Genomic DNA, 8,826 nt, shown 5'->3' with positions numbered 1-8,826 from the left:
ACGCATGCACACGCACCTCGGATTTTGTTTACCACAACACGCATGGGACACGCTCAGCCTATCAGAGGGTGGCCCTGATGGCTCATTAACTTAAATTTGAGGTTTTTGTAATAAATGTAAATATTAACTTAATTGACCGATATATTGTTTAGTTTCGTATTTTAAATGATATATATGGAGAGAACGGTTTTCTGGTGTGAAGCAAATTACTAGATACAACAATAAGATGTATTTCAGAGAGAATTTTTTGCTGTTTCAAACACATTAGGTCACTATGTTAGAAATGTTTCACCTCAGTCATCTGTTGTCGCTGATCACAAGGACGTATGTTTAATATTTAATTTTAATAAAATAATAAATATTGTACGTTAGCACAACCAGTGTTCACAGGGATTTATTTGGGAGTGGATTAAATTAGCTGCTATGCTGATAGGCTAGGAAAGGTATTTATTAAAAATGATTAGGGAAGATAATCTGATAATGCTTATGTGGCTGTATCTTGCATCTAGTCTTACCGCTTATGCTTCTGGCTGCAGTCCTTGTGTAATAATCTGGTCTACCCATGTTTCTCCAAAAATGCCTGTAATTTCTTTGTTTTGTATTTGGTGTAAAATGCACTACAGTCATTTTCATATGTTTAATTTGTAATGAAATTATTGTAATGCAGAAATTGTAATGTAATGGGGAAAAACAAACCATATTAAAGCAAAAACAACAAGCAAGCAAAAACACCTGTAGACTGTGAACATCTGTTTTATTTCATGCCAGGAAAGGCACATTCATACACTGAATCCGACTGTTTTCATAGGCTATATAATGTTATATGCATCTACACTCAGGCAGTGCATATATTATGATTCCCATGAATAAATGCAACAGTAACATTAGCACATTTTGTTAACCACAAAAAGATATAGCACATATGAGCACTGACAATTTGTATATGCACACTTTTAGCATAAGAGGAAGTACTTGTGCACCCTGTAGTCCATACAGTTTTACTGACCTTTTACACCAAAGGAAACATACAGTACATTGCATCAGCAGCACTTGTTGGTTTTTGGAAAGTCCATAGAGAATATATAACTTTTTAGAGGCGTCAGTGCCAGGTCAGTTTGTCTTCATTCTATTTCTCTCTATTTTGTTCCAGTTGCATAAGACCAGTCATGTTGCATCCGCATTCTGTCAAAATGCATATATAACAGACCAGCGTGGTGAGTACAGATGTCCCTCTTTTTAAGGGGACTTCCTCCTTTGGCCGACTCATGTTTGATTTTAAGCTTTGGACACCCAGTTTGAAATCCAACAGTTTACACTGTTTGCTACTCAAAACACTATAAAGTATCCAGTCAACCTATAAGCACTGTCCAGGAGCATAATGGACTGTGCTTTTACTCGCACCTTACTGTCCCACTATGAGACAAAGCAACACCCATGAATGAATGTCTTTCAGTGAGCATAATGTTCAGCTCATTCTTTCAGTCTGACACTATTAGATAAATAGGATGGACTGGAGAGTAGTAGAGGAACACACACTTGGTTTGCGTTTATCAGCTTAAGAGACACAACAGCTTAAAGCGGTCAATACAACCACAATTTGTTATGGCAGTTGCTGTTATTTCAGAATAAAGGCAAAATAATACTTACATATTAAGAGGAACACTCGTTTGATTAGAGAGGAGTACACTGGGAGTTTTTCAATATGAGAATATACTGCAACTGTCTATAACAACCCTCATACCTTTTCATATTCTGAACTCATGCAGGGCCCCAGTACTCTGTATCCTTAGGATATTACATAGTTTTGAAGAAATGGCTGTAAGAATAAAGGAGGAGAACTATTAGGCATCCATGTTTGTTTACATCTGTTTTTTTGCAACCATTTCCCATAAATCTCTCATTGAATATTACTTTATTTTCATGCAACTATGAATTGATGAATTGGTTACATTGTGCTTAACATAGCCACACATAGCTTTTTGGATTTAGATTTTATATTAGAGTTCAATATATGGAAAATAAAGTGTAATTAAATTGTAATTTGGAAATAGATGATCCAATTTCACTGACTATAGCTATTGTGAGTCTTCATGTTTGAGATGGTGTTGAGTGCACTGTGTAAATGTGGTTAATAGGTGGCTGGTTTGTAGGTGAACTATGAATTTTTGTGTATCTCCTTCAGGCATCATGTATTTTCATGTATGCATGTGGTGCAATTATTAGTTACATTTTGCATGTACATCAGTATATATTTGATGATGTGAATCCATTCCCCCCTACCATCTAGTCAGTATTTGATAATATTAATTATTATCAACAGTTGAATTTTATTGTAAGCTATCCTTCACCATCACTATTCTGGCAAATCAGATCTGTAATTCCTCAGTCCAACACATTACTTTTCCAACTTCTTATTGAAAGCGGATGTAAGATGGCCCCAATGATAAGTTAATAATCATTTCATAAAGGTTGAAGAGAAGCTCTGCAGTACTTTACAGAATATTTGAGATAAAGGCGAGGAAATTCTGACACCATTTCATGGATTTTATGCCTCTTGCATCTTGTAGTAGTCAGTTCTTTCACCAGAAACATTTCATACACAAATCACAAATGGACATTGTCCTTTTGATCTCCAGGTACTGTGTCGCTTTGCAAACATGACGTGATGGAGCACAGACTCGTATCAAAAAGCGAAGCACAAACTGACTGTGTATTTGCATCCGTTCCTCTCGTCTTTATGTTTGTTCCATCGTTCTCTAGTTGGCACCATGCCTATGTCCTGCTTTATCTTGAAGCACCAGTGGCCGTCCGCATCCGTAAGATGTGGCCCTGTATATAACAGCTCTCAGCCTAGGAGCAGCCTTAAGAACACATGCCTACCGCCAAGAAAAGGCCTTCTGCTTGGTTCTGTGATCAAACTAGACTCCTGGTTGGTTATTTGTCCATATGGTTATTGATTTTCAGTGTGTGGAGAGTGTCACTGACAGCAACTGTCATCTCTGTGTCTGTCTTGCAGCTGTCTTTTCTGGACATGTCAGGCTCCCATAGGAAGAACTCGTGGAGGAGGGTGTTGACAATGTCAGGACACTCCATCATGACCATGTGACTTCCTTCCTCAATGACTTTTAAGAATGCAAATAGGAGGATCTACAAAAGGAGGCACAAATGAAAAAAAAATTTCAATAGCAACAAACAGCACAAACACGACATTTCATATTAACAATCACATGATACATCAGCACATATGAAGATGTTCTATACCTCTGCCATGCGCTGGTCCTCATCCATGGGCACAAACTTGTCGCACATGCCATGAACCAGAAGGATGGGTACAGTGAGCTCAGCATGATAGACCTCATCCCCCTCAGGCCAGTACTGGCCACTCATCATGGCTCGCAGCACAAATGGAGACACATTGAAGGCATTGCCCTGCTTTAACAGCTGCTTTTCTTTGGCGCCCTGACGGGCAAATCCAGCTCTAGAGGTGAGAGAAAAAAAAGTTTTCTGTATCACTTTTCAACTGTTACAATCTTTTTTTGCCTGCGATGAGAGAAGTGACTGTGGTGTGTCATTATTTTTTAGGCCAAATTCTGGCACCACACAATTGTAGATCTTACTTGAGGAAGCTCCAGGCCAGACAGGGTGACAGACAGTGAAGGACGCAAGATGGCAGCTGGAAGATGGAGCAGAGGCTGGGCTCCAGAGCTGTGGGACCCCCTCCGTTGATCATCACCACCTTATGGACCAAATCAGGGTACTCGTGGGCCAGGAAGGTGCAAAATGATACTCTAGAAGAGATATAATAAGATGGATATATAGTATGTAAACAGCATGTTGGAAAGAACTATTACTAAAGCTACTTCGATCGGCTGTAGAGTTGTTTCAGAGACACTGATTTTGAAAAAAGCTTCTCACAAAGACTCACCCATATGAGTGGCCAATGAGAATGTTGCGTTTACGAGCATATCTCTTAAAGATGGCACGTAGGTCCTCCGCCAGGGCATAAAACGTATAAGCTGCTGCTATCTGTGGGGCAGTGCTGGCTCCATGCCCCGCCAGATCTGGCGCGATGACCTCATAGCCCAGCCGAGAGAAGAAGTCCAGTTGGCTGCCCCAAATGTCCAGAGAGCCTCCCACACCGTGCACGAAGAACAGCGCTACGTCTGAGTGCGTCCCTTTGCAGCTTGAGATCACCCTCCTTGAGTCAATAAACACCGTGCGCTTGGGCTTGCGACGGCGCCGGCGAGGAGGTGGGGCAGGTTTCTGTTCCCCAGGAGGTGGAGGAACCAGAGGAGGAACAGGGTTGGGGTCTGGAGAAGAGGCCAGTTCTTTGTAGTCAGCCAGCTCCACCTCCACAGTGCTACAAGGCTCCAGATCCCCATCCTGACACTGCAGGATCTCTGAGTGCAAAACATCGCCGAGATTCTCAATCACCAGCTGGCCGTTGCGGTAGACTGTGATCTTCCTCTTACAGTGGACACTGCTGCCGGTGCTGCTCTCATTATCCTCAGGAGAGCTGTCATCGTCGCAGTCACCATCCGGCCTCTCATGGCCTGAAACCTGGTCTTCCGTCACTAAGGGCTGACGCTCTGGGACAATGTGCCGTACTCGCAGGACTCTCCCAGGTTTCACCTCCACAAACTCAAATCCATCAGAGGGCTCTGACGACTCCAGGGGCAAGACCAGACTGGCAGCCTTCCCAGTCAGGCAGCACAGTATCCCTTCAGTGATGCTGGTCAGCATGGCGCTTCCCTGCATAAACAGCATCACACAGATACAACGAGGAGATCATCACTCAGATGTTAATTTGATATATAGCACAAAAGCAGACTATGAAATGTTCAAAATGGAAAAATAGACAATGTATAAACATATGGCTGTGGTTTGTGAAGCTTATTACCCTTCTCCAATTAGCGTTTCCCTATTCATTTGTTCTTCACAGTTTCAAGCATAAGCATTATGCTTTGCAGGTTTGCAGTGTTTGCAAATGTCAACAGCTCACCAGGAAGAAATTGGGTCCCAGCTTGACTCCTATAAAATTGGTCCCAAGCTGTTTCCTAGCAACGCAGTTACAATGCAATAGTCTTCTTTATCCTTTCATCAGACCGCAGGCAGTGTCGGGTGAAATGAAACACACCAAAAGCGGGGATGCTATCAGTTTAACAGACAGCAAACCACTATGCAAATTCAAAATACCACAGTGAGTGTAAGTGCAGCACCAACAGCCTTTGTAAAGCTCTACCAACACACTCACCTGGGTGACAAAGCAGCTTAACATTCAGAGCTTCCACGTTCATAAACACACAACTAAAAACAATACTTGTCCCCTATGTCAGTGAGGACCGACCATTCACATGCCGACCTAGACATATGCTATTAATAACGTCGTGCCCCCCCCCCCCCCGTTTCACATGGTCAGAATCAGGTTATATATAAATAGAAAACATCAGTCATATGGCACGACTGCATACAATGTCTCGTGCCAGTGTGACAGCAGTTTTCCAGACTATACCATTTCCAGTGGAGATGAGACAAAAAAAAAAAAAAAACTGTCTTTGTGTTCCTGCTCAGGTCCAGTCATAGCTAAACTGCATATTGTCATGTTCTGCAAATGAAGCATCGTTGGTCCTCACTTCCCATACAAACACAGACTGGTTATCTCAGGGAAACACAGTGGGAAGAGTCACGTCTAACATGGAAAGGCTTTATTGTTTCCTGGTTACAGAAACTGTGAAGCAGAGCTCAGTAAGCACATTATTGCCTACAGGGCAGACAGTCACATCACTGCTCATAATATAGCATCCATGCATGTTTAGATGAGACGTAGAGAGACAAAATGTAATAAATATGAATGGGTGACAACATCAGTGACAGAGACTTTTATTGCACTGGCGCTACAGTGAGGGGGAAAATGGAGCTGGTTTACCTAGTGTATGTCTGCGTGTGCACAGGAGGGTTCATGTGTGCATGTGTCTGTGTGCATGTGTTGTTGTTGTTGGCAGGATGGTCTGAAGGTCAGTGCATCAAGAGCTATCCAGTTACACCCTGGAGCTGGACAAATGTTAACTGACTGTCCTGTCTTTCCGCAAACATCAACATGGAGCGTTGACACAAGAAGCAAACAGACAGTGTCAGTCAGCAGAACTGCAGCAAGCCTTGATTTACAGTGTCTGTCTGTCTATCTATCTATCTATCTATCTATCTATCTATCTATCTATCTATCTATCTATCTATCTTTTTTTGATGGTTCTTAAACATTTTTGTCAATCTGTCATTTTATTATCAACCAATCAGTCATGTCACATCAGCTACAAGTGGTAAATGATGAGAGGTGGTCCCTCATGACAGTGGTGAACACTCCACAGCACAGCAGGATGTCACTTAACCCGGTTTAACAGTTTGGATGTCCCTGGCATACAGATACACTTCACCTCATTAACACAAAACTACAGCAGCACTGATCAGCAGAGCTATCATTTACATCAGGGATTCTCCTCCTGACCTACTATCTATCCCTCACTTGCATGAACCAGGATTTCAATATGGCAACTCAAATCTACACTCCCTGAAGTCAAACAGGCTGAAGGTTACTCAGCCATGTTCATGTTTTTTTTTGTCTGCACTGCAGAGTATATAGGTTGATATATCTGCCAAGTCTTACACTAACACACATTTGGTACACTATGTGCTGGTCTATTTTCATAGCGTGGGTTTACACACAGTACAGTACCAGGCAGTCTGACATGATATCTGCACAAGAAATGCGTATGTGCAAAAATGAGACCAATATTTAAAAAAATAAATTAAATAAAGGGCCTAGGCTAATGCACAAATGTCCTATATGACGTTGCTGGTTCTTCAAGCCTATGACCCCAAAACACCAAGCCATCAACTGCAGTACTAGGCTTCATATTTCAATAGTTTGACATAAATCATTAAGTATCATGTTTCACAATAATGAAAAAAGTGCACTACATTAATAAATAGCGTCGCTTAACATATATTTGAAGGATTAAAAATCCGTGGCAGGCTTTTGGAAGGCCGTGATTGCAAAGTGTATATTACTGATAGATTTTACATTTAAATGTGAATAAACAACAGTTGACAGATGTATTATTTTTGCTCTGTCACAGGACAAATGCATGCAGTAACCGTGCAGCTGTTTATCGATGCTGATGCCAATATGTTGCACAATAAACATGAGCTCATTAGACAACATAATGCAATCAAAATCGACCCCTTACCTGCAGAATTACTGATGATTGAGGTGATTAGGAATGTGCACCAAAAGATGACAGTCAAGGGCCGACGAAACTGAAGTGAGAAAATGTTGCATTTGGTGCAACAACTCGTCTACGCTAGAGACGCTGCAAAATAGTGAAATCGTCTTATTAGCCTTGTTAGACTGCTACCACAGAACACGGAGGGGCTTGCAGTTATGATAAGGCATGCATCTAGAAAACTGTGCAAATTGCATTTTAATAAGATACCCATTACGATAACAAACGCCAATGTTTTTCTCCCTCAGCATCCACTGCGCATCCAGGCCAGACCCTACCCACCCCTGCTGCCCTAGTATCCGCATCAGCCACAGCAGTGTTCGGGCATCTTGGGTGCTGAGTGGCAGTGCGCAGGGCGAATAGAAGAACTGAGTGTTCTGAGAGGAGGCCAATGAGAGAAGCTTGATTCCCTGTTGCTAAGGCTGACAGAGTAGCAACACGCGCGCGTGCATGTGCGGGCGTGCTTGCGGTCAGGAAGAGTGACAGATATGATAAACTAATAGTCCAGTTATTTATCCAAATTGGCCACAATCAGGTCTGAGTATGTGGCTCCATTTCAAATTCCACATCTGATTTGAAATCATCTGAACTGAATCATCACGAGCTGACACCCAAACGTCTCATTGCAGCTGCTGCATCACTGTAGGGAGAAATGACCTTTAAGTTTTGACATTGTCTTTAGATGTGCTGTCTTAATGTTACCCCTGAACTAACATCAACAATGTGAAACCGCTGGGACAGTCCGGTGCCTGTCACTGAATAGACAGCTATGACGTTTATGGGGCGGAGACGGGCGGAGGGCCTGTGAGTCAACAGCTGTGTACTCTCTGTTAGTGTCTGGCGGCCAGTGTAAATAACAGTTATTCTTTATGTTTATGCCAAGCAGGCATTGCAGTTTTAATAGAGGGCTGTAAAAATCAATCAGGCCAATTAACATGCCAGGGTAGCCTACTGTAAATGGAACTTTCCCCTCCCATATTCACTATGAAAACAAACTACATTGCATGAAAAGGCGATTTCCTTATTATCAGAGAACAAACAACCCTCATGTAACCACTCATTCAGGATGGAAATCTTTATTGTACTGTTGAGATGATGATGACTGTTGAAGGGAATTACGTTTTGGTAGCAGTGCTGCACTGATTAAATAAAGGAAATATATTATACATTATTTGAATGAGACACATTGCAAATTAAGTGAATTGTTGTCCTGCAGGGATTTAGGGTGACTGCACCTAGTCATGTATATAATACAGTGCGCGTTGCAATGTTTGAAAATGAGAATTGTAACAGTATCTCAAAAAAAAGACGTGCACATGAAATTGAGGAAAAGCTGTACATTTTTTATACCCTGAGTAAAAACTCTTAGGCAGAACTTCCTCAGACAGCACACAAATCCCATTTTACACCTTGTTTCGTATCTCCGTCTGGCCCCAACCTGAAACTATAACCTTTAAATTAATTCCTGAGCCTTGCCAACAAACTGTGTCATTGGTGAAAAATGGTGCTGGCGGTTTATAAACTGCTTGAAGATTTTAGCCTTGAA

General features: G+C 41.8%; 1 protein-coding gene across 1 annotated transcript; it reads right to left on the bottom strand.

The window, feature by feature from the left end:
- Positions 1 to 737: 737 nt before the first annotated feature.
- Positions 738 to 7,613, bottom strand: abhd8a (abhydrolase domain containing 8a). Its single transcript, XM_056392537.1, has 5 exons — positions 7,245 to 7,613; positions 3,926 to 4,752; positions 3,618 to 3,788; positions 3,262 to 3,478; positions 738 to 3,147 (listed from the first exon to the last, which is right to left on the bottom strand). Exons 2-5 carry the CDS (start codon positions 4,741 to 4,743, stop codon positions 2,935 to 2,937), a joined length of 1,419 nt encoding a protein of 472 aa, XP_056248512.1. The 5' UTR covers positions 4,744 to 4,752; positions 7,245 to 7,613; the 3' UTR covers positions 738 to 2,934.
- Between the last annotated feature and the right edge of the window lie 1,213 nt (positions 7,614 to 8,826).

Source organism: Seriola aureovittata, chromosome 12 (genome assembly GCF_021018895.1).
Source record: "Seriola aureovittata isolate HTS-2021-v1 ecotype China chromosome 12, ASM2101889v1, whole genome shotgun sequence".
NCBI lineage: Eukaryota > Metazoa > Chordata > Actinopteri > Carangiformes > Carangidae > Seriola > Seriola aureovittata.
Note: the sequence above shows the minus strand (reverse complement) of the source record. Positions and strands in the feature narration are given on the sequence as shown.

Excerpts from the sequence above, each read along its gene's own strand:
- abhd8a (XM_056392537.1), bottom strand. The coding sequence starts at position 4,743 with ATGCTGACCAGCATCACTGAAGGGATACTGTGCTGCCTGACTGGGAAG. Across the intron at positions 3,479-3,617 it reads CTGGCCTGGAGCTTCCTCAA|AGCTGGATTTGCCCGTCAGG; the intron begins GTAAGATCTACA and ends TCTCACCTCTAG. Across the intron at positions 3,148-3,261 it reads AGGACCAGCGCATGGCAGAG|ATCCTCCTATTTGCATTCTT; the intron begins GTATAGAACATC and ends CTCCTTTTGTAG.